The sequence below is a fragment of the Struthio camelus genome, chromosome 2, assembly GCF_040807025.1.
Source record: "Struthio camelus isolate bStrCam1 chromosome 2, bStrCam1.hap1, whole genome shotgun sequence".
Lineage (NCBI taxonomy): Eukaryota > Metazoa > Chordata > Aves > Struthioniformes > Struthionidae > Struthio > Struthio camelus.
In genome coordinates this window covers 118,690,987-118,718,549 of record NC_090943.1, presented here as the reverse complement: position 1 = coordinate 118,718,549, position 27,563 = coordinate 118,690,987, and the positions used below count along the sequence as shown (strand labels likewise).

General features: G+C 42.7%; 1 protein-coding gene across 10 annotated transcripts in view; it reads right to left on the bottom strand.

Moving 5' to 3' along the window:
* Nucleotides 1–3,238: 3,238 nt before the first annotated feature.
* The window catches only part of DLGAP1 (DLG associated protein 1), a 414,683-nt gene continuing 390,358 nt past the window's right edge, over nt 3,239–27,563 (bottom strand). For all 10 annotated transcript variants that reach the window (XM_009667105.2, XM_068932272.1, XM_068932269.1 and 7 more), the window contains 4 exons: nt 21,407–21,825; nt 13,287–13,378; nt 10,157–10,309; nt 3,239–7,200 (listed from right to left, as the gene is read on the bottom strand). In XM_009667105.2, coding sequence (XP_009665400.2) covers nt 6,991–7,200; nt 10,157–10,309; nt 13,287–13,378; nt 21,407–21,825 — 874 coding nt within the window. In that variant the 3' untranslated portion in view covers nt 3,239–6,990. The remainder of the gene's footprint in view (nt 7,201–10,156; nt 10,310–13,286; nt 13,379–21,406; nt 21,826–27,563) is intronic.

Below are 27,563 nucleotides of genomic sequence, written 5' to 3'. Positions count from 1 at the left end.
TTAAAGAAAGCTCGGTATTGTTTTTTTTTCACACGGTAGGAAACTTCTCTTCCTAAGAGCGGCAAAAAAACTGGAACAGAGTGAGCTATTATTACCATCACTTATTCCCCTCCCGCAAAAAAAAAAAAAGACTATGCTATGAGACGACAAATAACATAGCTCAAATCATGCAATGCTTTGACTTCTTAGTGCCACATACTTTCTAGAGCGTATGCAACAGAAGGAGGAAGGAGCAGCACAGTTCTAGCTCCAGGACTGCACCAGCCCAGCACCAAGCACACACTTATGAGGTAACTTCAGATTGCAATTCTGAGCACCGATGGCCAGTACAATAGTAAAAATAAGCCATGCATTTCAAGGACATATTTCTGATAGTTCTTTCTCTTAACGTTAAAAGCCAGGGAGGATTGATCAGCTCGGCGTTCTCCTTGTGAAATGGGTTAGTTACATAGGAAGGGGTTACCTTTTACTATTAAACATGCAAGTGCCTAGTTACAGGCACTGAACTAGGATGTTTGCCTCAGCACACGGTTGTTTACACAAGTGACTTATCTTACCTTGGTGCGATATTTGATACCCATAAAATATCCTTCACCCTCTGTCCTGTTGCTTTTTTTTTGTTGTTTTGTTAATTTGGCTCCACGCAAGGCCCATCCCTTTCCCTGAACCTTTGATAGCTTTAAAACGTAGCAGAATGGCAGCTTCCATAAGACACTCTGAGACTATGCAATGTTTGAGCTCTCCAGAGGCTCTGAAACACTCCAATATTTCTCTTCTCTCTGAATAGAGCTGGCAAAATCCATAATTGCTTCCATCCGACTTGGCTAAAAAAGAAAAAAAAGAAAAAGCCAGGCCCCTAGCCACGGGGATTGCTCTATGCAGAGCAGACACGGTGAAGAAGAATCACCTATAATAGGTGATGGCAGTGTCACAGCTTAGGTTGCTTTTTTTTCTTCTTTTTTTTCCCCCCCTTCTTCTTACCCTTCATGCTTTTATTTTTTTTTTCCCTGGGTGGAGCCCAGTCACTGAGGTGATGACTTACCTGCCACAGCTCAGCAGATAGCAATCTTGAACTGACAGAGTGTTAACACAATGCCCCAGTGGAGCTTTCCCGTCTCTAATTTCTATGATTATGTTGTTACTGGATCAGTGAAGAGAACCATGAAAAACACAATTACCAGGAAGCCCTGCTCCTTTCCGTGTTGCTTTGTCTTGGTGCAGATTGGGCATGTGACTTGCAGAGAAATAAGACGACCGGCTGGATTCGTTTGTACTGCCGAAAAGGGTGCTGCCCGCTGATCAGGCCCAAGCGTGGGAAAGCCGGACCGTTGGCTGAAAAAGCCAGTCACGTCACATTTTGCGGCTGGCGTCCAAATGGATCCTGATGAACCTAATGATAGCAGCTACCTTGTCTTGCTACAATAGCGATGGAGCAAGAGTGCAGATGAGGGACCGGACCATAACACCCTCCCTTCTGCGTACAAAAGCAAGGGGAATAGCTGTGAATGACTCTGGGGTGGTGGGACAGCAAGCTTTGCAGACATTGCGTGGCTAAAGGGCAGGAGGACAAATACCTTTGACCGTGGGTGCGGGTCCAAGGCTCGCTCGGTGCAACCCTGCCTGTTTACCCCAGGCTGGTCATCGACGTCTGCACCGGAGCGCTACCCCGTGGCACAGGGATAACCCAGGGTGCGGAGAGGGATCGCGGTCCCCGCTGCTCAGCTGGCGTTGGCACTAAGTCACTCTTCCTTCAGAAGGCTCGAAGGGCAAGAAAAGCAGACCTGCACTGTGGTTTGCATGTCACCAGACTAGTTATAATAGACAAGGAAGCGAGAGGTGCCAGTTTTCACCCAACTTGCCCATAGGATGCCAAAGTACTAAGTTATTCATAAAACATGAAAGAATTGAGTATGATGCCCTCATTTAGGGGGAGCTGTCTCACCCCTCAGCTGAAGTATAAACCAAAGACTCCGACGATAAATACCAACGGCAGATGAACTGCCAAGATTTTTATCAAGAAGTGCTATAAAAAGTGTTAGTTCAATGTCAGCACCAACTCTCAGCAGCTTTGAGAGGTTAGCATGCTCCAAGATGATGGTAAAAATTTATTATTTGCCTATTAGTGGTGCTGGAATGCATATCCAGAGCAGGAGAGAACAGTCTTTGGCAAACAAACTGACAGCGAGCTATGCGTATGGAAAAGGCTCAAAACTTTATCTGGAAGGGACCGTTGAGTATAAATAAGGATAAAGTTTACCTTCAGTGAGCATGAAAGGAACGACTACAAGCCATAGTTTGGACTTCCTTTTTCTTCAGCAGGCGACCAGTCAGAAACATATCCGCTATGTTACATCACCTGATCCACTCTCCATGCAAAAAAATCCCAGCCACCTCAGAAATATTTTGAAACAACAAAAAAAATGGTTTTCATCCCTGCTTTATCAGTTTTTCAGGGAACAGTGAGAGTGTAAGTTCCAGAAGATGAAGGGCGATCCCACATCCTAGTTGGATCTTTGTGGTAATAAAACTTTAAGCGGAAGTTTCCCTGTCCATAGATTACTGGCACAAATCACTGTAACCTTCCTGTGCTGAGGGCCTAAGAGCTGGCAAATGGTACCTTGTGCAGCACTGGCATGTTATTAATATAATTATTAGGCTCAGTAGATTGAAATATGGCAAAATCCTAGCATTTGCTGGTGTAGCTATGAACAAGATCAGCAGGGAAATATTACTGCAGGATTAAGAGGCTTCTTTATTACACGCACTGGGAAAAACGTAGGACTCCAGCGAAGGGAAAGTCAGCTGCCTCTGCCAGGGAGCTATGTAGCCCACCGTGTTTCAGCCATCCTCGGAGATAAGTACAACGTTAAGGGAACTAGTGTGGTGAAAAATAAACAGACTTAGGGTTTCTCATTTTTGCTTCTTTTGAAGTCACTAGCGTAACTTCTGTCATCTTCGGCAGGGTTCAGCCGGACGCCATGTAGCACTGCCTTTGAAGATTTCGCTAAGGATCAAGGCCTTGAGTGCGGTAACTCTCGCGCCAGCGAGTAACTCTGTGCAGATGAGCCCTTCCAGCGTGCTCAGTGGGGCTCTTCGAATGAGACTTTGCAGGATCAGGCTTAAGCAATGAGAGCTTAAGAGAAACGCTCTGCTTAGTGTGCTTTCATCCTGGACCACATCAAAACGAAACATTTTGACAGTTCTGGGAGAATGAATTTGCATTGAAAACCCACAGCTCTTACAAGCAGTGCATCAATTATTTTATTACTTTGCTCTTTGTACATTATGGGAAACATTCATCTATTTACATTTTCCTGTCCACACACAAGCTAGATATAGATAATCCTATGAAAACCCAAATCATTAAGCCATAAAAACACTCTCCTCTGTCTAAAGGCTTTCAAATTTGTATCTTCTGTTTCAAATCAAAAAAACAGGTTTAAAATCACTTTTGGGAATGCAGGTAGGCCAGTGGTTTACATTGCAGTTACTTAAAATATGCATTTGACCTTAAAAAAAGAAACAATAAAATCACAAAAATACAGTTTAAATTAAAGTGATAGTGCACATCAAAACCTTAAGGGAACATCAATAAATAAACTGAAATATATTACAAATAAATTATTTCTATTTACCTTTTCAAATATTAAAAATCTTTAATCCATTTCTTCATCTTTCTTTACAAAAAGATTATGAGAATTTTATGGAAACATCTGCAAAAAATATAATAAATACTTTTTTTTTTTTAAACTTTCAAAGCAGGAGACAAAAACAACCTTTTCTAAAATTTCCCCCCAGAAAAAAAACCAACACTTTTGTAGCAAAGTAAAACAGAATATAGGCGTTTTTAATTTACAATGGGCAGATTAGACTGAAAACAGATAGTTATAAGTTATACCAAAGCAAACGATGGTGCAAATATATTAATATTAGTGTTGCTAAATGAGTCAAGTGGTTAACTAGTGGCATTCTATTGGCAGAAGGGCAGTATTTTATTTTAAATTTACTGGTCCCGGGTGTACTTCTTAGATTTTGCTAAAAAGCTAAGCAGGCATCATAATACCCTCTGCAGAGCCAAATGAACTAACAGGCATTCAGCTAAGAATAGATTTATTTAAAATACATATGAAAAATATTCTATGATATACAAATACAATAATTCATAATGTACAAGACAAAATAGTCTTTGCTTTTCTGTTGTTTTTTTTTTTTTTGGAGCTTGCTAGATATAAATTTCTGTAGCCACTTGTCAACCAAAATCTTAACTCATCTTTCATAAAATGTTCACAAAACTAAATAGTCTAAACAGTTCTGAATGTGGACTCTCACCTCGATACTGCTTTGTATATTTTAGTACAAATGAGTTCCAAATAATTAATACTTAACATGACAATATGCTCAAAAGTGGCAGTTGGCACTATTATATACTGCAAACAGTGTGATCTTTCATTGCTGCTAAAAGTTAAATGAAGTTTTTTAAAACTAGCAAATACACTGGTGTTCACATGCTTAGAGGGTGAAACCTTTCAAAACTTCTGTAACACAAAGCACGCTAGGGTTACACTGGATTTCTGATTACTCTAGTTAAAAGTCTTTTATATATTAAATTATTAGCCCTTATCTTGTAAACCACAGCAGTAAATATTTGTGCCCTGTTTATAAAGACATAGCTCAGATATCAATGGCTTTGAGAGGTAGCAAATTCTCTAGTGGTTTTAGTATGCTCTCATGGAAATATTTGGCGCCAGAACCTATTACCTCCCTATTTTCTTGAATAAAATTAAATTAGCACCTGGCTATGATGTTGTAGTAAAATAAGCTGTCTGGCATGATCTTGACGAACAGTTTTAGCAAGAGTGTAACTTTTCGATGACAAATTCAAATGCTTTTTAAATGCGAGCTACAGCATTATGCCAGCCACGCTGTGGGATGTTTCACAGTCGGCCCCTTCATACCGTTTTAACAGCTAAGGGCGTTTAAAGCCAGCTCTGGGCTGGCGTCATGCATGCCGTGCCCCTCCGTCAGGGGCATTTTTCCCCGTGCCTGTTCCCGTGTAGAGACGGCGGCAACTTTCCTCTCTTGCGTACCCCTGGCTCTAACATGGCGCCAGGGGAAGCGATCGCGAGGGCCAGCGGAGGAGTGCAAAACCACGAACGCCAGGGCAGCACTCTTCTGCCGTGGCTCCTGGTACGGCCACACCAGCCAAACCAGCTCTCAGCAAGTCGACTTTCACCAGCGCACGCCAGCTGGGCATGTGTACACACACACACACACACACACACACACGCACACGCACACGCACACGCACACACAACTTGTTTTCAGCAACATGCCGGACGCAGCTTTCCTCATGTTGGCACGTGAGCGTCTGGTTGGCATCTCCCCCTCAGAGAAGCTCAAGGACAAGCTCCTGCCTCAGCCAGGGTGGCCAGGGGCACAGACTCCCCCAGGAGATGACCTCTCACAAGCCTTTCCAGCCCAATTGTCTGTGATTTACCCCCAAGATTAACGAGCTACTTGGGATGCACATTTTTGATGACTGCAAAGCAATGGCAGAAACCAGGGTAGGAAGGCCTGCCGTGAAAAAAAGCTAAGTTCATATTGATCCCATAACTTGTGAAAAACACTTCATTGTTCTTGTTCAAACGGGTATTTTGTATTATTAGGAGACTGAAAAAGAAACTTACCCCTAGGTATGGCCCATTTGGTGACAAGCGGTTTGAACTGTAGTGTACAACCAGCTGTGTATAGGGCAAAGCAAGCCTCGCCTGGAAAAGCGTCATAGGTCCCGTTTACAGCATTTCAGTTACAGGTGTTTGTGCGTGGCTGTGTGTATGTGTGAAATTGGATAGTCCCACCAAGATTAAGACATCAACAAAACCAAGCTTTTTTTCTTTTTTCTTTTTTTTTTAACCAATATAATCCATACAATACAATACAAGAGGAATTGACAATACAGTACAATTTTAAAAATTCTTAATACTCGGACAAGAAAATCCTTCTTTTACATTATCTTCAACTGTCATTGCTTCTTATCTCCTTCCTTTTTGCTCTTTTATTGCCTTTCAAAATAGATTATTTCCCTGGAAGATCGAATTTACAATCTTCTGCTGATTGCAATGTTTAAGTCGTGATTGATGAAATAAAAATGAGGCAGTTTGTGCAGCTCTGAGTGTGCAGGTATCTTTCCACAGGATCTTTTCTATCCCTCACCATCTCACCTGCGGGATATACCTCCTCTTTTTCACCACAAGATCTGTGTTTCTACCCCCTCCCACCCCCACACTCCCACCCCAAACCCTCCCTTTGTGACTCCTTAAATTCAGGTGAGAAGGTGTGATTCAGAGGTTTAGAATAAAGTGCGCCATCTGCTTTAAAAAAAAAAAACAGTAATAAAAAGAAGGGAATCTGAGTCATAGCTCCTTTCATCTTTTATGAGGAAGACGGCAGAGTCCAAAAGGATCACCCTGCATGACTGAAATTTCCAAAATCCCCTACGGTTTGATATTGCTGTACACTAGGTAACAGACTAGCTTTAGATCAACTAAAGACCATGAATAAGTTAAATGGAGCATCTACTGTACAGGTGTGTGTGTGTACGTGTGCGTGTGCGTGCGCGCGTGTGTGTATGGAAGTCGGAGAGTCGTGTTTATTTGCTTCAAACAGAAAAAGGATTGTACTCTTTTACATGAGGCAAAGTGGCAGCATCAGTACATGTGACAAAGCATCATGATGACATGGGCAAACCTTTAGGAAGCAAGGGTTAGTAAGAGGACGTCTCTTGGAGGGTCGACAACTACACCACAGAAGTGGAATTTATGGGGTCATCGGGACCGTGTACAGGGAGCGGGAAGGGGGAAAGAGAGGGTGAGGGAGCGCGAGAGAGGGAGGAAGTACAAATACTTAATGGTGACCTTGAGCAGGAACCTAGAGGGGCAGATTATACATGAGACTTGTCTTGCCAGTGAGAGTCCTCCTGGGTGGATCCCTTCATAGCCTGGTCTGGGCTTCGGGGATGTATATCTCAATGCTTTCGGCGCTCTCGGTAGCTGAGTTCTGCCGGACGGATGCAGCTCGTTTGGCAGCCATCAGCCGCTTCCGGGCCTCTTGACGCTGTGAGCTTTCCAGAGAGCGTTCTCGTATGAGTGGCACCTGACCTTTCGATGGCTTCTTTGGCACTGGAGGAGGGACCCTTCTCTCCTGATCAAAGCAGAAGGTTAATGACATTATACAGCTTCTCAGGGAAAGGTGGGAAAAACTAGGATATGTCAGTAGTTAGAACACACATTTTACCTAAGGTTTGTTAGTTCTTATCTGCCTTTTTGTCTTCAGGGACCTGGCTTTTGTATTCAAGGGTTCATAAAAATAGCGTAAGGTTAAAGGAAGGGGTAGTATCGAAAGCCGCGCTAGTTCTCCGCGGGGACGGTGCGTATGAAACGCCTGGCGCTGAGAGGGCCGAAGCTCCCACAGCTAACCACTTAGTGCGGTTCCCTTTGGGGAATCCGGCCGTCTCCTCCTGGTGCCAGCGACTAGAAAGGAGAGCATCTTAGACACAACCTTGTACCGCTACGGCGGTTGCGTGCGTCTGCGGTACAAATTCCACTCTTGCCAGAGCCATCCTAAAAAGCCCCGACTCCTAGACGCCCCTTAAGTCTCGTTAACACGCTCAGCTTCCTGTAGCAGTGACCTGCCGCGACAGAACTGAAACACATACGTTGCCTCGTCCCTGGAAAACAATACGTACGTAACACTAGATGGTCTTACGACACTGAGGTGTCACGGATTTCATATTCCAAAATGCGGATGTAAACTAGCTGCCTGGAGTTGGTGCATCAGGAGAAGAAAATACATGTATTTATGTATTTTTGTACTGGCTGACTACATAACTGCTCAAAGTCACACTTGGGATCTCACTGCGTAAGCTCATAAACTCTAGCCTTGTGGTAAACAGTCATGGCAAACTACAATCAGCTATAAATTGAAAAACTAGTAAGAAAAAATTAAAAACCATTCAGAGAACATGCATTAATCATCACGTTGGCAGCTCCAGATACACGGTCAACAAGGAGGACTTTTATGTATATCCTGGTGTAAGCGTACGAAAAAAAAAAAAAATCAGAGAAAGATCTCTCCCGAAAAGAAAAGTGTATTCAGGTCTGAATTTCAGGCAGCCACAAAGACTTTGTCAAGTTAATTAGATTGTCTTTTAAGTTACATCCCCTTCCAACTGTGAACATGGTTTCTGAGCGAAGGGATTTTATCACACTACAAAGGTCCCATTCTACCCTCTCGTTTGCTCTCATGCTGGTCACAACAGCTTCCATTGCTCGAAATATAAAGGTGCTTAGTTACACTTATTCATACTTTGCTTTTTCACTCCATCCAAGGATTAATCTACGCTGTTTAAAAGGGACCCAATGGGAAAAGCCGAAGGCAACTGCAAATATCAATTCCACAGGAAGTTTTTCTTCTTTTTTTTTGGTTTTTAAGAAAGAAGATGATCCGTTCCATTTAAAATCATAGACAAATGTTCAGTGAATCAGGAACAAAGCCAATGTAATTCTTTACAATGAGTAATCTTTACCTTCCTACTGCAGGTCATATGTGACCCTTTCTTCAGTACTACTTAACTTCCTTTAACTCATTATTGTCTTCTTTTTGCTGGAAACTCTTTGAAATGTTTTTCAGAAGCAAACAAAAGGCACTTTTTAAAGGAAAGCTCTTTCTCAGTGCTCGAATTAGAAACACTCAGCCCACCTGTTTTATTTTATAAGCTAGTGCAAGATCATATACCAGCATATCTATGCATGCATGTTTGAAGTTTTTAACTTCCTTTTCTGACAGATACTGCAAAAAAAAAAAAAAAAAGAAGATAAGAAAACGACTTGCCTTCAGTATCTTGTGCTAGGAAAACACATTCCCACTCACTCCCCTATCAAACACTAGGTGTGCACAAATGGTGTGAACATGGCATTCCTAATTCGGGAATGAGCATTTAGTCTTGATCGGAGGAGAAAGAGTGCTACCAGCATTGCCTTTGCAAACTTCCTGCTGCAAGATTAATGGGGTTTGATATTATTATTGTTACTTGTCCAGAGGAAAACACCACTTTGGTTGTCAGCAGCAAGCTGAATCCCAGCTGACCAGAAGTTTGGGCAGCCCAGACTCCTATCTGAGCCACAGTATCTGTAAATCATGTTCCCCCACCTTCTGGCATCCCTACCCATTTGCTATATTCATTGGTATCAGACGAGTCACAGGGAGACTAATGGAAACTCAGCCGTCAAACTAAATGCTTATAGGAGTGCGGCAGGGCATTAGACCTTTGGTTCCTCTAGGAGTGGGTCTGTCTTTTAAGTATATTCTGAAATGTTTGTGTACTTTGGCTCAGACAGGTGCTGTTTGTCTTGATGTGCATAGTGAGGAGGAAAATAAGGCAATGGTGCCAAATGAGAATGAAAAGTGACATGTGGCTCACACTTGGAGATGCAGTAGTTTCTAATGGTGACAGGAGAAGACCACATATAAAAAAAAAGACCGAAGCTCCAGCTGATTTTTCTGCTACCTTGGGTAAACAACGCTACCAGCAAAGTGAAACTGTTTATGAAATCACCTGTCAATAAATAAACAAACAAACAAACAAAAACAAACGAGCAAACAAAAAAAGATGTAGAAATTGTCTCATGTAACATTTTGGAAGGCATATTTTTGATATTGCTCTGTTGATAATCTGGTTACCAAAGTCAGCGATGATTCCAGTACTTCCCTAGTTTTTTCAGTAACACAGCCTAGAACTCTTGCTATATGCAATAATTTGAACCGTAAATGTGATTTATTTAATTTTAAGAATCAATATATAAGGCAGTTCCTTCCAACGATTAATCATCTAATATGATTAAATGTAAAGCTTAACAAAGTACCACATTCCCAGTATCCGATTCACAAAGACAGATTTGGTTTAAAAATATGCCTGAAACATATTACAGATAATATCCCAGATGATTATTATGTAAACATTGTTATTACAATGAAATTAATTTGATATGAGCTTCATTTCACATTTTTAACGTCAGCGCTGTAACACAGAGGCCTATTTAATTTGTCCAGTATTTGTGCAGGGTTTTAAATGAAGCATACAAAATCTACAATGTTCTACCTTCTTGTCATGAGGATCCATCTGTTTCCAATTATTGGCCTTTAACTGATGAAGTTCATCAAATTTCATACTAATATTTTCTATGGACAACTGCAGCATATCCCAAAACCCTGCTAAATCCTGGGAGGTCGGCCGTGGATGTGCATTAGGATTCTGTACAACAGAAGGAAAGAAAAAAAAAACAGTTTGGCTTTAGTACCTCTTAATGTAAAGCATTTGTGCAAATGGTTACGAATCTTGCTGGCAAAGCAGTTTCAGCAGATCCAAACGATCAGTGAGACACAGAGAGGAAATTCAGAGAAACAAAGGCGAGCACTACTTACTCGCTGGGTTTTTGCAAAGAGCCTGACTCTGTTTCGAGCAGCTGTGCCCCCGCAAGCCCCAGCTCCCCGACAGCAGCAGCCACCCGTGGAGGACCTTGGGGAAAGGGCGTTTGCAGGTCCCCTGTAACGGGATCTGCCTAAGCCTGTTCCTGAGCACAGCCTGGGGGTTCACGGGTGAGATCCTGACCACGCTGAAATGAATTGCCAGCCTTCTCCTCACTTGAAGGAGGCAGGATTCCTTGCTGTATTTACGTTTGTAGAAAGACTGGTACCTGTGCAAACGTACATTTGCTGCAAATAGTGACATACTGGCGCATGAATATTTTTTTCCACACACTGAAACTCTACAGACTAATAACAGCATTTCAAGTAAAAATGCCTGTTACACACCTCAGGCCAATTTCTTCATATTTGTTGGCAAGAATAATCTCTGCAGAGTGAAGAGCTCTGACGAGAACACGCAGAAACACAGTAATCCCACTTTCACAGGCATGTTTTTGGGAAGAGTGGTATGCTGAGCCCAGTGCCTGAGCCCCGTCCTGCCAGAGGCACCACAGCCAGGGTGCCTGCGTCCCTACGCTGCGTATCTCAGCTGCGCTACGCTGGACGTGCCACACATGTGGCACGTGTTTCGCATGTGTGCGGCTCATCTTCTGCAGGCTTGCCCTGCACGCGCAGGGTGACGGCGTGGGAAGCCAAATGCAATGACACTTGGACACATGTGGGGTAGTGCTGCTCTGTGAGCACAGCTGCCTCAGACCAGTTCATGACCCTTCCAGCGCCAGCTCAGAAGAGCACCAAGGCCATTAGCATCTTTAGCACAGCATGGGCCAGCAGCTGGTGACCGGAGAGGTCCAGTTCAGTCTTGTGTTCCTCCTCTGCAATCAAGCTCTGAAAACTTTACGTATGCAACAGACATACATGAAATGCTCCTCTGGCAAAGTTTGCATGAGAGAAAGCTTTCTGCAGGATGTGTACATGTAAGCTAGTTCCCAATTGAAACTACTCAAATAAAATGAGATGTTGCATATGTTCATTTAGAGCCTGTTTTTTTTGTAAATGCTGAGCATCCACAATGCCAGTCAAAGTTAGTAAGGTTTCATGAGTGCTGTGGCCTCATAAGACTACATTGATATATTGTTATTGAACGCAGAATAAAGAAATTATTATGAAACCCCTGCAAGTTGTTTTATAAGGCTTAAGTTTCTTCCCATGTTTAAGTTTCTTCCCTCACCAGAAACAACAAACCTCAAACAAACTGGTTCTTTGCCTTAAGAAATTTCTACCTGTCTGTGCTTTTCACAGCAACACTGAGAGATGATTCTGATAGGATGATTATACCACCAGAGCAGCAACTGTAGAAAACAGTAAAGTACGTATTTTTAAATTCGTAAGGAGAACAAGAGACTCTACCTGGATTCCTTGTTCTCTAGTACCTGCCGCTAGCAGGTTGCCCAGCTGTAGGCTTTTATTTACAAAAGATATGCAAACAGAATGCTTTCTCAGTTTTTATATTAAGAACTGGAAGGGCTCATTCAGATAGAGCTGATTTCTGCTGCATCTGCCCATTCGAATTTTAGTTTAGGGCTTGATTTTCAGAAGTGCATTAACTGGAGTAGAAGACAGTCATCCCACTGGGGCAGGACTAAGCCTCCAGTTCCTAAGAATGAGGCCTGCAACCCAGTGAAATGTTGGGTTTTCGCAGTCATGGTTATGTCCAAGCCCTTATCCAGCTTCCACTCAACGGAGTGGAGAGGTTATTAAAGCTTTCACTGGGACCTGGATCAGATGCTGAAAGCCGATGGCATGCAAATGTCCCATTGTATCAGCCTGGGATGAGTGAAAAAGTGTTTTTCTAAGACTGAAATTCTAAATCGGTGCAAGCGTCACAGTAATCCACTGACAGTCTCCTTGGTCTTGCTAAGAAGCCAAGTTAATAACCCTGCGGTGAGGTGCACAGTGTTTATTCTCCCTTCTGTGGTGATGGAGCATAATGCTCTCTGCTTTTGGGGCTTCGCAGAGTTTTGCCAAAATTGAGAACTGAGTTTATTGCATCTACTTTGCAAGAATGGGCTGTTAATGAAAAACTTTGCTTGACAGGTTTTGTACTTGTTGGCATTTTAGATAACAGTTTTTTACATACAAGGTGCAAAATGTATTTTTATTTATCATCAGGAATATCATTCTGAATCTACTGCTACTAACAGTATAATAATAGCAAATAATAATAACAATCACATATATCAATTACATACAATAATAATGACCATAACATGTTGGCTTTTTGCCTCTTTGTTCTTTTACAGTTCTGGAAAATTAGTTTTCTCTCTTGCAGTGTTCTAGTTTGGGAATGTGAGGCACCAAAACCAAGTGTCTGATTTCCTGCTATTTCTGTTTCGCTGTGTATAGGCATCATTGGCACTGGGAAAACCTCACTCATGATCCTTCTGGTCCACCATGGAAGACCTCAAGAAGGTGCCTAAACATCTCTGTGTCCATGTGAACTGAACTCAGCGGCCAAAGGCCAGATCCTTGCTCCTCTGAAGTCAGTAGCAGAACTTTAGTCATATTTCACCCCAAATTTTTCTCCTTTCCTTATTTTAAAGGTTTCATGCTATTTGCACACTCATGCTAACTCCACCAAGTTTGACAGAGTTACTCCCAATTTAATATCAAATCCTTTACCAGATAAAGCTGCAGACCCTGTTAGTCAGAAAGGCTTTGTCTCATTAGCTATGATTATTCATGGGGCAGTTCCTTAGTTAGTAAAAGGTACACAACCGTATCTATCAGAAAAAGTTACATACCAGGTTTTCTTCGCAAAGTTCTCTGAACTGGTAAAATTTCTGGGCCATTAGAAGCTGGGCACTGCCCACTGCAGTTCGAATTTTCCCTAGAACTGAAAGAAAAAGAAATGTAAGTCACAGTGCTTTCATTACCACAGGCAATTAAAAGCCTACAAACCGAGAGGAGAAAGTTGTACAGTAGTCAGGCCTGGCTTTCAGAAGGAATGGTATCTCTGAGTCACGAATTATAGAGCAGCTGATAAGTCTGAGGCCAGATCTGCACTAGGTAAAGGTATGCTGCGAGTGCTCTCAAGGCAGCTGGCACTGGCAAAAATAGTATTGCGTTGTTAAGCTTCCTCTCGTTCCCCCCGCGAAACAAGCCTAACCAGTGAAGAACACTTTTGTGAAATTACAAACGGGGTTAATCAAAGGCTTTTGCAACCTGTGTAGAAAGCTCACAAGAAATTACAACTCTAATCAACACTGTTACACAGGCTAAAGCTTTGACACACAGCAATAACACACAGCTTTCAAAAGCTGTGACATCGCATACACCGTTTGGAAAATGCTGCCTCTACCAGCGTTGCTGCCTTTTCCCTTAGGGACGCGGCGCCCTGTTCCAGGGTTTAGCTGTGCGTTGCTTGATCTGAGCCCCAGAGAGGGGCTGGTGATTTTAATGCACACGGATGAATCTCACTCTGATCCTCCGAGTTTTTGCCATCAACGCAATCTAAAGCAGCTTCTGCCTTTGAATCCAGATGCCCATGCGTACTTCAGACGGTGTTAACACCCTGGCCTCTCTCCTGGCTACCTGCAGCGAGGTATCAGCTGGTCCTACTCCAGCTCCCGCGCTTTCTGTTGATCGCTCTGTACAGAGCACTGGTTATTACCGTGTCTTTGGACTGAGCGCTGTGAACAACTGCAGCGAACCAGAAGATTTAGCCCATAGTTTATATGTTTCCATGAAAAATATGAACATCAACAACTGTGTCACAGTTTTCACTCTGATTTCTACTAGTAGATATTTGCATTACTCGTTGTCCCAGGCCTCATACAAACACAGCAACTCTTCCTCCCTGACAAATTTACAGTCTAGATACGTGAGAGAGGTGAGGGAGGGACAGGGAAGACAAAGAGATCGAGTGACTTGCCCAAGGTGAGCCAGTGAATTGCTGGCAGAACCTAGAAGAGATGCTAGATCGGAGCTCATGTCCTTGGACCATCCATTGGACCAGGTCGCTTCTTGCATAAAACCTAACATGAGGTTGGCAGAGTTCCACTGGGAAAATACTGCTAAGTATTTTGACTCATAAAATAAAAAAAGGCTAAAGAAGACCTTGATGCAGCCCTTCCCACAATGTTTTTAGGGTCTCAGTCCTGTGATTGAGCACAGCCCATATTGGCAGTTTGCTACCAGAACACGATCATGCAAGGTTTGGTAAGAGAAAGGCTTTTCCAAGGCATTTGCTTGCATATTCACACACTAAGCAAACTGGCACAATCATTATGAACTGGAACCAGATACACAGAAGTATGCAATCTATGTTCCACTCTTTAAAAGTAAATACAACTATTAGGGCTGGCGAAGGAAAAGTGGGATGTGGAGTACGTTTAGACCTTAGACGTAAAAAGGGAAAAAAAAAAAACAGGAGGGGAAGAGAGAGTCTTTTCAAATTCTTTCAGAAACTATAGGAAAGAGCTCTGTGAACACACACAGAGCCCTGACTTTCATTTTGTTCCCAGAACTCAGCTCAGCACTGCCAAGAAATAGCTGTGAGCTGGAAGATTCACTGAGCAGAATATTTTCAGCATATTGCGCAGGGAGTTTTGCACACAACTCTCATTATTGTTAGCAAGGCTTGCGTGTCTAATTCTATGCGCACAGTGCTGAAAATGGACCCCTTGGTGTGTCTAGTCATTTATGCAACCCAATATGCAAACCGCTCAACTGAAAGGACTCTTCAATAGTAGGAGGAGCCACTCCGCGAGCTTTCATGTGGTTCCCATTGTTGTGAAAACTCTTCCCACTGCGTGTATTTGGGAACAGCTGCCTCATCTGGAGCGGGGCCATTCCGACGCTTCCCAAGACTTGCGAAGGGGGGAAAAACGGTCTCTCAGCTTCTCAGGGGGGGAAAAAAAAAAAAAAAACAGGCAGACTCTTCCCGGAAACCTGCTCCGACTGAGTGGAAATCACAACCCCGAGCACGAGCAAATTTAAGTACACCTTGTCGGCGATGGGTGGGAGGGAACGCACCCCTTTATTTGAGGGAAGAAAAGCTTCATATTCAGAGATCTCAGCAGAGGGAAAGGAAGTCCTTGTCCTTGGCTGCCTAGCGACTGGCTATTTGCCTAAAACCCCTCATCCCAGCTGACTGTGGGATGCATGCTGATGCTGTTCCCTATTGTTGCCACTTCTGCTGTAGCCGCGGCTGTATCTAGTCAAGTGTCACTGATTCCTTGCCCCTCAGAAGCAAGCAGTCTGTTAATGTGCAACCAGTCAACAACCAACTCTGTCATGGAAGTTAGGGGGGAAAAAAAAAGGACAAAAAAAAAAAAAGGACAAAGCATGTGAAAGACTGAAAGGAATCTCTCCAGAAGGCACAAAGCCTTATCACTAGCTCTAGTTCTGTTTCCAAATGCTTGTTGCTTTTAGTGTTTCAAGGCAGACTGCCCATTTCTCTTACTCAGTTAAAACCTCAAGTGCCATAGAAAAAGGCTCAGGTGTAGTAAAATAATAAAAACTAAAAATAGACTGGTACTCGTCTCTCTTAGGAGAAAATCCTGAGAGGTCTGATGCCAAATACTGAGGAAATAAATGGAGTTGCAAAGATCATATTCAAAATACATCAGAAAGCAACTGAAGAAACCTTGACCAGCAAGGAAGATGAGCACAGGGCAAAAAAATACAAACATTCAAATTGATGCTTTCAGCTAAGAGGATACAAACAAAAAGTATACAGCCAAACAATAGCAAAAAATATTGACTGATCAAGATGCAGACATAATGGATTTGAACACCTATATAAAGTTATTCATGTCTGCTTTCTATTCTATGTAGGGTTCTACAGCACAGTCAGCATTGTCAGATTTGAATGCCTTCCAGTAATGCTTTAAGCAATGTTATTAACATCCATCATATGCTTTGCTGTCACCCTTTCCCCAGGGTGTGCGCAGAAGTGTGCGCAGTGTGGTGCTTTGTTTTTACAGTTTGAGTTTTTCCCTCTTTTCTTTTTCTTTTTTTCTTTCTTTTTTTTTTTTCCGCTTTGACCTCTCTTTCATATAAATCTAATGACTGCTTTTAAGAAACGGATAGTTTATGTCTAGTTCTGGAAGAACTACTTTGTTGTATATATTTTGATGCAATTCAGCTATTCTGGAATGTCTCCTCATTTTATTCTTATTCTGGACTAGGGGGTCACAGAACATTATTCTGGGATAGACATGCTAGTGAATTTCCCTCTGTCCCTAAACCCTTGAACTGTTTTCCTCTTTAAATATTCTTAAATACAAACTATAGACTATGTGCTGTTCAAGCACTAAGTTCTTGCTGCTCTTAGTTCTAAATTTGCACAGGACTTACTTGGGATTATCTAGCAATATGCATCCACACCCCCCAACATATGTTTCATGGGAAGAGAAATGGAAAAAAAAAAGAATTTCAAGCACAATAAAATAATTACTGACACTGTCATCTGTTGTATGTTGGAAAGCGACTCTGTGTGTAACAAGGATAACAAAATACATGAAAACAAGCAAAACTGATGTGCAAAATAGTCACATACAAGGAGTTTTCAGGAACCACATGGGAGTTTTGGGGAACAACAACATTATTCGGCCTTAAGACACCAACAGATCTCTTTGCATTTCAACTTTGACAGGCCCCAGGGTCTAACAAACCACAAAGGAAACACTTTAGGGCTGTGACTGTCAAATGCCCTTAATGTGAAAACACCTGGCTGGTAGGCAGGGACCAAGCTAGGGAACAGAAGATGGGGGACTTGTTCACTGCACCAGGAACAAGTGGCTGGAACAATAGCAGAAATTACAGGGCCACCGCCTGACATTTGGGTTGCAGATGTTAGCTGTGCACTGTGCATATGAAGCACTCCTGCCATAGAGCTGTCACAATCCACTTCCAAGCCAGGATGGACCAGCATTTTCGCCTATTCATGTTGACGGAGCTACATTTAAATAACGCCAAGCATGACAAAAGCCAGGAAATTCAAAGTTAAAGCTACTGCTCAGGTCTTAAGCTCAGCTATTAAGGAGAAAGCAGTCAACTGGGAAAGCTATGGAGAAGGCAGATTTCTACAGTCCTTGCTTTGAGTCATATTTGCTTATAGGAGTGAGCTCACTGAAATTAATAGGGCTCTCTGCATGAGTGAACGCTATTCACTGGGAGTAACTCGGTTTCCATGTGTACTCTGACTTACTCTGCTTTTATTAGCACAGTTCTCTTTTTTCCTCTAACTATGTTGTTCTGTACAATTTGCTTGTGGATTTTTCTTTTTCCTTTGCTAGCCTCTGAACATTGGCATGAAGTCCATCCCAGAGCCTGCTTTCCTTGGAGAACCAGGACAGAGAAGTCCCTTGTGGGGAGAAAAGAAAATCGGAGAAAGAAAAAGACTAAATGGGCATAAGGCCAGAGACACGGAGCCAGGGGGATTCCAGCAGGTCTTAGGCAAGCGTCAGGTGGGTGACGGTCCCCTGTCAGACTGTGTCGGCATGCAGCGAGGCAAGAAGCCTCGCTCCTCGCAGAAGGACAGGGGCTATGACAGCCCCACTTTCACCTCGGGGAAGGCCCTGCAGAAGACCAACAAATGATTTCACTTGCTCATGTCCAAGACTGAATCCATAGATCTCATTTTCTTTTGCCGTGCACAACTACTACAAAAAGAGTATTTTCCCTAATTTTCTGTTCTTCTTTCTAGGGTTGATTCTTTAAGTTCTCTTTCAAAAAAATCTGAACAAAACAGCTGGAAGTAGGGATTGCATTGCATTGCATGATTTGATAGAATTGGCTGAACTTGCAGAGACTCTAGTCTCAAAGAGCTAAGTTATTGCTGATTTGAGGTCAACCTTTTTCACAAGCCAGCCCAAAGGATGCAATCTCGTTATAATGATGCGTCTTGTCAGAGCTTTGGTTTTCCATTTTAGTTTTTCCCTTATTGGCCTGACTTATCTTGCCACTAAACCCACATGACACCTGCCTTGTGGTGAATCAGGCCCACCGTTTGCTTTTGATGGTTATCTGAACACTGAAGTTGCATTACAGCACTGCATGGAAGAGAAATGTTTCTTAAGGTGACTGGAATGCAAGTTCTTTTGGAAAGGTTAACGCCAGCTGGGAATTAAAAATAACAACAAAAATCCAACAGGAGCCAGACCAAGGCCACGGCAATGTTTATGCTTCTGTGCCCACCGCTGCTGTAAAAGAAGAGGTCACGTGCTGTTTGCTAGCAGCACCCTGCGGGGAGGCAGACCTGTGGCTGCAAATTCTTCTTGTAACTGGCTACTTAAGGCGTCTGAGACAAATTTCACCACAGTCCACAGTGAGGCTCTCACATATGGCATTTTGCAGGGGAGGGGCAGGGCAGGAGGAGACAGCAGAGTGGGAAGAGAAAAACAAAAAGGGTAAGCATTTCATTTCACTGGAGGTCTGATCCAGAGCTTCAACCATTTCTTACAACACTTTTATCCTCAGACCCTTAACAACTTTCTTTTATCAGAGCCCTAGCGTTTGTAGCCAATGTCACCATAACAGCCAAATACATGGAAATCATATCAAGTATCCTGGCTTAAAGTGTGAACGGTATTCATCTGCCTGTTACACACACCACGGTTTTATCAGAAAACGATTTCGGATAAAACCAGAATACTCTACACCATAAATAATTCATGACGGAAGGGGAGCCATATTTCTCTCTATATTGGCATTTCATCGTGCAGCCACTGAACCACAGCTTGTTTTTATACACAGCAGCAGACTACATTCCCGGCTCGAAACATTCAGCCCCATCTGGTAGATTCATTCCCGGTTAGATAATACCAAACGTATCTCTGTAACATACCAGCTACTGTCAAATAGCAGCGAGCCGTCTCCCCGAGACAGCTGTTTCGCACAAGGGCCGCATTGTCTGCGGGAAGCTTGTATCGCTTTACTTGGAGGGCTGGGGGACGAGCCCTCCGTCAGCTGCCACGGCATCGGGAGAACCTCGCTCGTCGCAGATTTTCATTATTTTGTTATCTGGCCAAACACAGGCTGCGGACGTCGGGTCGAAACAAAGGATGCGTCCCCTGCTCCGCTTACATTTCACGAGCGAAAACCGCACTGAGCAAACCTCTTCTCTCCTTCTCTTCCGAGTTTATAGGGGGTACGAACAAGACGTAATTCGCTTCTGGGTTTGCAACAGACCAGCTTTTGTTTTCGGCACCGGAGCGGCCACAGCGTGGCCCCGGCCATAGGCCCTTCCTTGGCACCAGGTAGAGCCGGGCAGCGCTGTCCCGCAGCAGAAAGCCGCACGCGGCCGCCGAGGGAAGCAGCTGGCACGTGCCCCAGCGTCCGCTGACACCACGTCGAAATCCACACCGCGCCAGTGACCGCGCAACATGGGCCACCCCTTTCCCCCTCCCGTTCGCACCAGGCACAAGAGGTGCCACTCGCTAACATAAAGAGGAGGACGCAAGTCATGGGCTGTATTAGGAGGAATCGGTAATAGCCAGCTAAACTGCTCCTTTATCTCCCCCAGAACTGACTTTTCCCACTGCGTGCGAAAAAAAAAGACCCCTTTAAACTATCACATAGCAAAGATACCAAAACATTGAGAGAAGAGTCCGCGATCAGCTGCACGCTTTCTGTAGGTATCAGCCTTGCAAAATTCACTTTGTGTTCTTTTCCTAAGGTGAGTGACTACTTTGATGGACAAATACGACACCCGTAGGGTTTTCCCTTAGTATATGTCATTACAGCAAAGAGCAGGCAAATAGGTTTTGTGGCTTGGACTTACATGTTGGATATTTTGTTTTGTATGTCCTCACACATCTTTTTCAATACAAAGTCTCTTAGTTTATGGGATTTAGTTAATTCCTTCCTGTCCATAAATCAAAACCTTCACATCTTAAAAGACTTTTAGTACCTCTGGTTTTAAGAAGAAGAATTACAAATTTAGTGAACGCAATCCAGAGGCTGAAGAAGCAGTCCTTGCTTTGCTAGGAGGTAAGGGAAGTGAGTGATTTGAAAAGTGTTTATTTGCTATATCCAGCAAAAAACACTTATGTGTCCCTGAACTATAAAATATTGAGATCTCTGTATGCATATACTCATTAGCATTTTCTAGAGGCTTGCTGCTAGAGTCTGAAAAAGCTTCATCGACAGGGCACACATTCCTAAACTCACAGGTTTTTCCTATGTCCAAAAGTTGACAGCTAACGTAGTACCACTCCTTTGGACGAGGAGAGCAAGTGCTGGACTGGGAGCTATGCGTACAGCTCTTCTTCACTCGTTAGCGTGAATAAATAACAGGTGGGCTAATACTTCTGGCAGAAGTGACAACAGAGTGTATATGAATGTATATGTATGACAGAATATAGATAACTTGTTCTACAAGGAGGATCAAAGAGGAAAGAGAGCTGCAAGGGAGATGAGGAGAAACTGGACAGGGGAAGAGAGAGAATTCATTTGATAGCAAAACTGAAAGTTGTTTCAGTCGAGAGAAGTAGCTGAAGAATATGATGTTCATAACCAACTCAAAAAGACCGCTAAAATACGATTTTAATGAAAATCACTAAAATCTGTTAAATTATATTGTAAGGTTATGAGCAGTAATTTCAAACAGAAGAGTTAAGAAACATTACAAGATCTCTAACTTCGATCTCCTAATTGTTCATTGAACTATGCCATTGTACATTGAGCTGATTTCCAGAAAACTAATACTGCTTGACTTTCAGAAGTGCTGAGCACTCCCATTTCCCATCCAATTTAAGGAGTATTGTACACATACATACAGTCCTTTCGAGAATCATGACTATAGTTTGATTATTAGCTACATTATAAAGGGCACGCTACAGAATTCACATGAGTCAACTTGACCTATATTAAATACTTTTTCCTAGTTGCAATATTACTGTAGTTCGTTACTTACTGTCCTCAGGTAAGTTGTTTTCCCGCTCTTCTCTCTCCATCTGTTGGCACCAGCCCTCCATACGATCCCTCTCTGCCTGAAGAAGCTTCAGAAACCAGTGCCCATCCCGTGGACACACTGACCTTTGAACAGCTTCCAGAGGATCTTCAGTGATAGAGTCAATCCAGGGGTCAGGAGGAGGTAAAATGGATGGATCAAAATCTGTATCAAAGTCATCATCCACTGCACATGCATGGTAATGATTCCCTGACCCTTGTATGCTAACAGTAGAGGTGCTTGCGTCTCGCGAATATTGTCTTGACATTTGTCCAGAACACGTATTATCCTCTTGTGGGTCAATTATTTCAAAGTTCTCATGGAAATCCAGGTCTGCTTGCACGGCTGTTGTTACACTATTAGATCGTGTAAACCTGCGAAAGCTTGAAGAACACAGACATAAAATCTTTAGAGAGGTTTCACTAGGTGACCTGCGAGAAGTTAGTAATGCAGTAAGAGAGGATCTATTAAGATTCTGCCACTTCTCTTAAGACTGGCAGTCACTGCTCTCAGTGCTATACTCTGTGGTTTTTCTTGAAATGATTGGCATAAAGTTCTTTTCTCATAGCAAACCAACAAACACACACCTCTCTCTTTCCCATGCAACCCCACTGTTTTATTGAGGCAAGTGCCCCGATGGTTGTGTGGTTTAACAAAATTGGAAGCTAGTCCAAGAGACAGCTAATTGTGTTAGTAGCTCAGGATCTTAGGTTACCAATCAAAGAAAACTTAGAGGGGTCCAATTTTAAGAAATGATTGAGCTTCCAGCTTTTAAAATTCACACTCCTTTGAAGTTGCATACCCAAAAACACAAGTCCCATTTAAAAGTCATGCACAGTCCTTGCCTCTCTCAGAGAGTAATGAGAAGCTTTTACCACCGAAGCCACTATCTACAATGCATTATACAATGCATTTTCTAAAGCAGATAACTATTTTAACCCGACTGAAGATTTTATATTGCTTCTTCAAAATTACTCTTCATACTCATGTACCCGTTAGTCTACTTCTTTCGAAAATACCTCTGCCAATCCTCACAATTTTAGTGCCATTCCCAGTGCTGTCCAAGAGACTTGTTTTTCACATTCAACCTTCAGCCTCACAATGGTCTTCTCTTTTCCAGACAAGCTAGCATCATCCGCTACTGTGTAGGCTACTCTCATCATGCTGGCTGCTGCCTTGCAGATACCTTCCTTCCACCATGCATTGGTTGCACATGTTGAAGCCCCTCGGGGCAGAGAGTAAACCTTTAGTCACCCTGGGACAGGTGGACAGAAAGGAGGAGAATGCAAAAAAGCCGAGGGCAAAGGCATGAGCACAGGAAAGAAAAGGGTTTGGGGTTTTTGTGTGGGTGTTTTTTCTTTAAATAAACAGCACCCCAAGTTCTGCAGTCAAAGCAATCTGAGGGAAAGAGGCAGATAGGGAAGAAGATTAATGGCTGTTGTTGTGGGGCTCGGAAAACTGGAGAGCAAAGGAAAACAGGCGGTGGGAAGAGTTCTCCAATTAAAAAACAGAAAGACCAATTCCTCTGAAGAAGAAAGCTCATAGTACCTTCTCAGATAAACAAATACCTGGAAAACTTTAATAATAATAGAGTGTATGGGTATATATATACATTTTTATAATGGCCTAGAATACAAAGATTTTAATGTAACAGCTGCTGCTTGTGGTTCTTTTGAAACAGGTGGTTGTTAAGCGATGTAAAAGTCACAGTTATGCCATTGTAGTTTAGTACGATATGCACCAGCAGACTGAAAAATATGGAGCAAGCAGAACTCTTTAGCTTGGTAGTATTTATCCTTTGACAAGCAGAGCAAAGCATTTTGCTACGGACTGATACAGCAGAAAAAGTTCAGAGGGGAGGACAAGGATAACTGGACATGTGGTATGGCTTCCATAGGGGGAAAGACAGTTCTTGGTTTAGAAAACAGATGGCTGAGGAGGGATATAAGAGACCCATGAAATCCCAGCTAGGTGATATTTCACCATTTCTCAGAGTACAAGAACTGGGGCGGGGGGGAAGGAGGCAGCCAGGTGGAAGACTTAAAGGTTTAAATCCAGCAAAAGGAAGTATTTTTCCACACAATGTGTAATTAATTTGTCACAGGATACTGGGAAAACCAAAGGTAAAAATAGATTCAAAGATAACCTGAACGCATTCAAAGGAGATAGGTTCAGGAAGAGCTACTAATCTGATGTCCTATCTGGCTTCCGAAGTCCCTGAACAACAGATTGCTAAACTGGGAAGGTCTACCGGGAGAAGTACCACTTTATACACGCCCTATTCCTTTATATGTTTCCTAAGTATCTGCTACAGGCCCCTGGCAGAGAAAAGCTGTTAGACTGCTATTGTTGGTTAGAAAGACCTAAGCTTTAGGCTGCTCTTACAATGAAAATCTTTTGGACCAGTCTATGCTAGTTTTCTTAAGATTGCTTTAATTTGGCCACCAGCCTGACAACCCCCTTATCTGCGCTGAAGTGCGTGCATATACACACAAACGTGTGCCCACACAGGCACACGCTCACAGAGGATTTTGTTTTGCTCATTGGCCAGGGTCACGGAAAGCCAAGACATCAGTACCCGGTGTGCTCTTCTGCACCTTCCAGGGTGCTGGAGAAAAGCAGATCCCTTCATCAGCCTCGTTCTGCTCCATGCCTCTAACTGCACAGCACAGCCTTCTTTTGCTCTCTTGTCTGCCCTCGCCGCTGATATGCATCTGTTTTAGATGACCATTTTATTGCAGTTAACACCCTGGCTTTTCAGTGTACGCCAGATCCCAAATGTGAACACATCAAGGTCTGCTTACCAAGGCGATGTACTGCTGCGGGCACTACATTTCAAAACTTTCAGGAGTATACTCTTGCTGGCTTCAATATGAGCTAGCGCCACTAAAACCAGACTGTGCTCAGCAAATAAAATGAATGACCTACTTTTTTGCCTTTGTTTTATCTATATAATAGTATGCTACCGGCTTGTTTGACAGATTCCTGGCAGTGGATTGTGCAACCTATCTGTCTTCAGAAGAAAAACAACGTGGCAGGAGAATATAGCATCAGTTAAAAATTAAAAAAATACTCCTAAAGAAATATATGTGGAATGAAACAGAAATGCAGGAAGGCACTCACTGTCTTCCTGCCTCCAGCACACCTATATAAACTGCCTAATAGATGGTAATTTTAGTCTCTGACATAGCTTCCTCATCCACTTCCAGGATGTTTCACTCTTACAAAATACCCTTTGTGTCCCATGTGTCTTTTTTGTTTTGCTCTCAGTTAAAACTCCACACCCCAGGAGAGCTGCTGAAGCCAATGCCTAAGTTTTCGCTATTTCTACAGATACAAAACATTCACAGGTCTACCTAAACAAAAAGTTGTCATAAATTGCTGTCTACGGTGGTAAATAGGTAAAGACAGAGACTTGCCTCTTTCTCTGCTTCAGGCTTGGCTCTTTTGTATTCAGTTGTGCCCTGAAGGCACAAGGTGTAATAATTACAACTTCAGAGAACTACAGCAGATATCTGGCCTAAGGTGCAGAAAGCCATGAAACCTCAGACTGGATAAACCGGTAGGGAGAACAACAGTATGATGTGTGTTTTGAACAGCAACAACAGGGTCACTTGTTAGCATTCAACGCTCTGCTTCTTAATGTATTGCTGTTGAAAAACATGTTTACATTTCTACTTGGGGAACTTCTTTCTTTCTTTCTTTCTTAAAAAAAAAAAAGAGAAAGAGAGAGAGAGAGAGAGAGAGAGAGAGAGGTGGGGGGAGGAAAATCGGTTCCAAACCAATTTAAGCATGGCAAATCTCAGTGGCACTTATATTAAATCCAGCCTGTCTCATTTTATCTATTGGCTCTGCTATTCTGGTTGTGGGTTTGCCTGCTAAGGTTGCAGAGCTGTCAGCAGAACAAAACAAATTGCCAAAGGAGTTAGCAGATCCAACATCATTGACATGCATGTCTTCTAATGGCAGGATCTTCAGCCATACATCTTCAGGGACTTGTGTCAAACAAAAGTATAGACTATCCATACTATCAAGCTACAGAATCTAATGGTTTTTACTCTGTCCCTCCCCCTCTCCCATTCACACAACCTTTTTTCATTACCATAGAGCCCTAACAGAGAAACGCTAATCCTCTACTGTTGTTTCATGTTACCAAAATCCTTTAGAATTTCTCAGTGGAATGTCTTCCACTGTGGAGAATATACACTGCCAGAAAATGCTGCAGATAAAGATCAAGTTAATATCGGTCCCAACCCAGTAGGTGTATCTTAACTCAAACACAGATTTGAAAGCTCTGTCCTTAAAGATTGGAGAGTTAAGAAATTAAAATTAGAATGTATGACTAGCCAGCTATGCAGATAAGGCTCTAAAACCTGAGTGTTTTTTGTCAGAAAAAAAAGTGATCAAAACCAAAAATCTAAATGAAAAAAAACTAAAGAAGAGGACTTCCTTTTTCTTGATGAGACAGAAGAATATTTTTATTTTTTACATTCCTCTGCCACCGCTTCAAACCATTTCACTTTATAGTCTTTTTTGACTATGTTCTTGCTTTTTAATCACTGAAATAGAAAAATAAAACAGGTATCATTCCTCAGTGTGAAAGGGCCCAGCCTGAAAGGGCTTGAACTACAAATGTGGTATGTTAGACAAAAGGAGCTCCACAACAGGAGGTGGGGGCACCTTCCCTGCCCAGCAGAAGCCAAAGGAGATGTAGGAGGAGCATGCATACAAACACCCAGGGTCTGGCTTTTCTATGGCAGCATTCTTAGTTCACAAACTACCATCATTGAAGCATTCATAAATGCTCTTAATGTCAAACTGATTATAATTACCAATTGACAGTTGGAACATGGAGCAATGGTAAGATACTTTTTGGGGTGGGGATGTAATGGGAGGAGATCTTGGGGCACACAAGGTGCAGTGCAACAGAGACTAAGAGTGATCATGGAGCTGTGGGACTGAAAGCTTAAAGGGACTGCCCTTTAGTCAGTAAGGATGTGTGCTAATTGGCCTGGCACAATAAATGACTTGTTCTTTTCTGGTTCAGCAGAACTGGTTGCCTTCCAACAATGCAATTACCTTCTGTAAGTGAGGAAGGGAAGGTGGTCCCTTGAGGTCAGATGGAGTCACAGGTAGAGAGAAATGACAAATAGAAATGGAAGTGCCCTGAGACATCACTGATCAGGTTCATAAGGAATATACTTCCAAAATTTCCCCTGGAAGGGGTGGGTCATGTGAGGAAAGGGGAAGAAGATTTTATTTGGGGTTTTGTTAGTACCATGAGGGAGATCAGGCGAGAGAGAAGACAGTAATAGCAGCAGGTTCATTAGGTTACCGTTGACAGTAATAGATACAACTGTTCTTTTTCACAAGAAGGACTGGGCAGAATTACTCCATAAATGCTAGAAAATGCAGGGCTGTGCTCAGGGAATGGGTACAAAAAGAAGAATTGAGAGCAGGCAACATAAAGAAGTGGGGAGAAGATGCGTAGCAGTGATGGATCCAGCTGTAATATGGTCAGGGAGCCATAGGCACATTTATCCCTTGAGCAGAGCAAGAGGAGGAGGAGGAGAATTCAGACTCATTTGTCTTGGCAGGAAGCCCAGGTTATAGAGTGAAGGGCTAATGAAAGGTCTGAGTGAGATGGAGGATGGAAGAGATAGAGCCGTGCTCTGAGGATGCTCTGGTTTTGAGCCACTTAGATCAAGACACGGAGGCAAAATCTTTTGCTTACTTGGTCCAAGCACAGAAGCAGGAATATTTAAAAGGACATGAGGTAAGGCTCCGGAGTGTGAGGATGACAGCCATATGATGTGAGAGAAAGGGGAGTGGGGGGAAGGACAGCACGCTAAGAAGAGTGAAACAAATTTTTTATTGAAGGCTTTTGGTGCATTAAGCAGACAGCTTTGTTGATTTTTGATAGCACACTCAGTAGCTTAGACTGGCACAGAAAAGTGATTAATTTACTGTATTCATCCTCTTTGCTGTGTCATTCTTCTCTTCTTATTTTATATTTATTTTGTATTTCTGATTGATTAAAGTTTTTTTTTAACATTCATTTGTCAAAGATTCAACTCAAAAGGGCTCTTCTGAGATTCTGCAGATGTTATGGTGCAGGGAG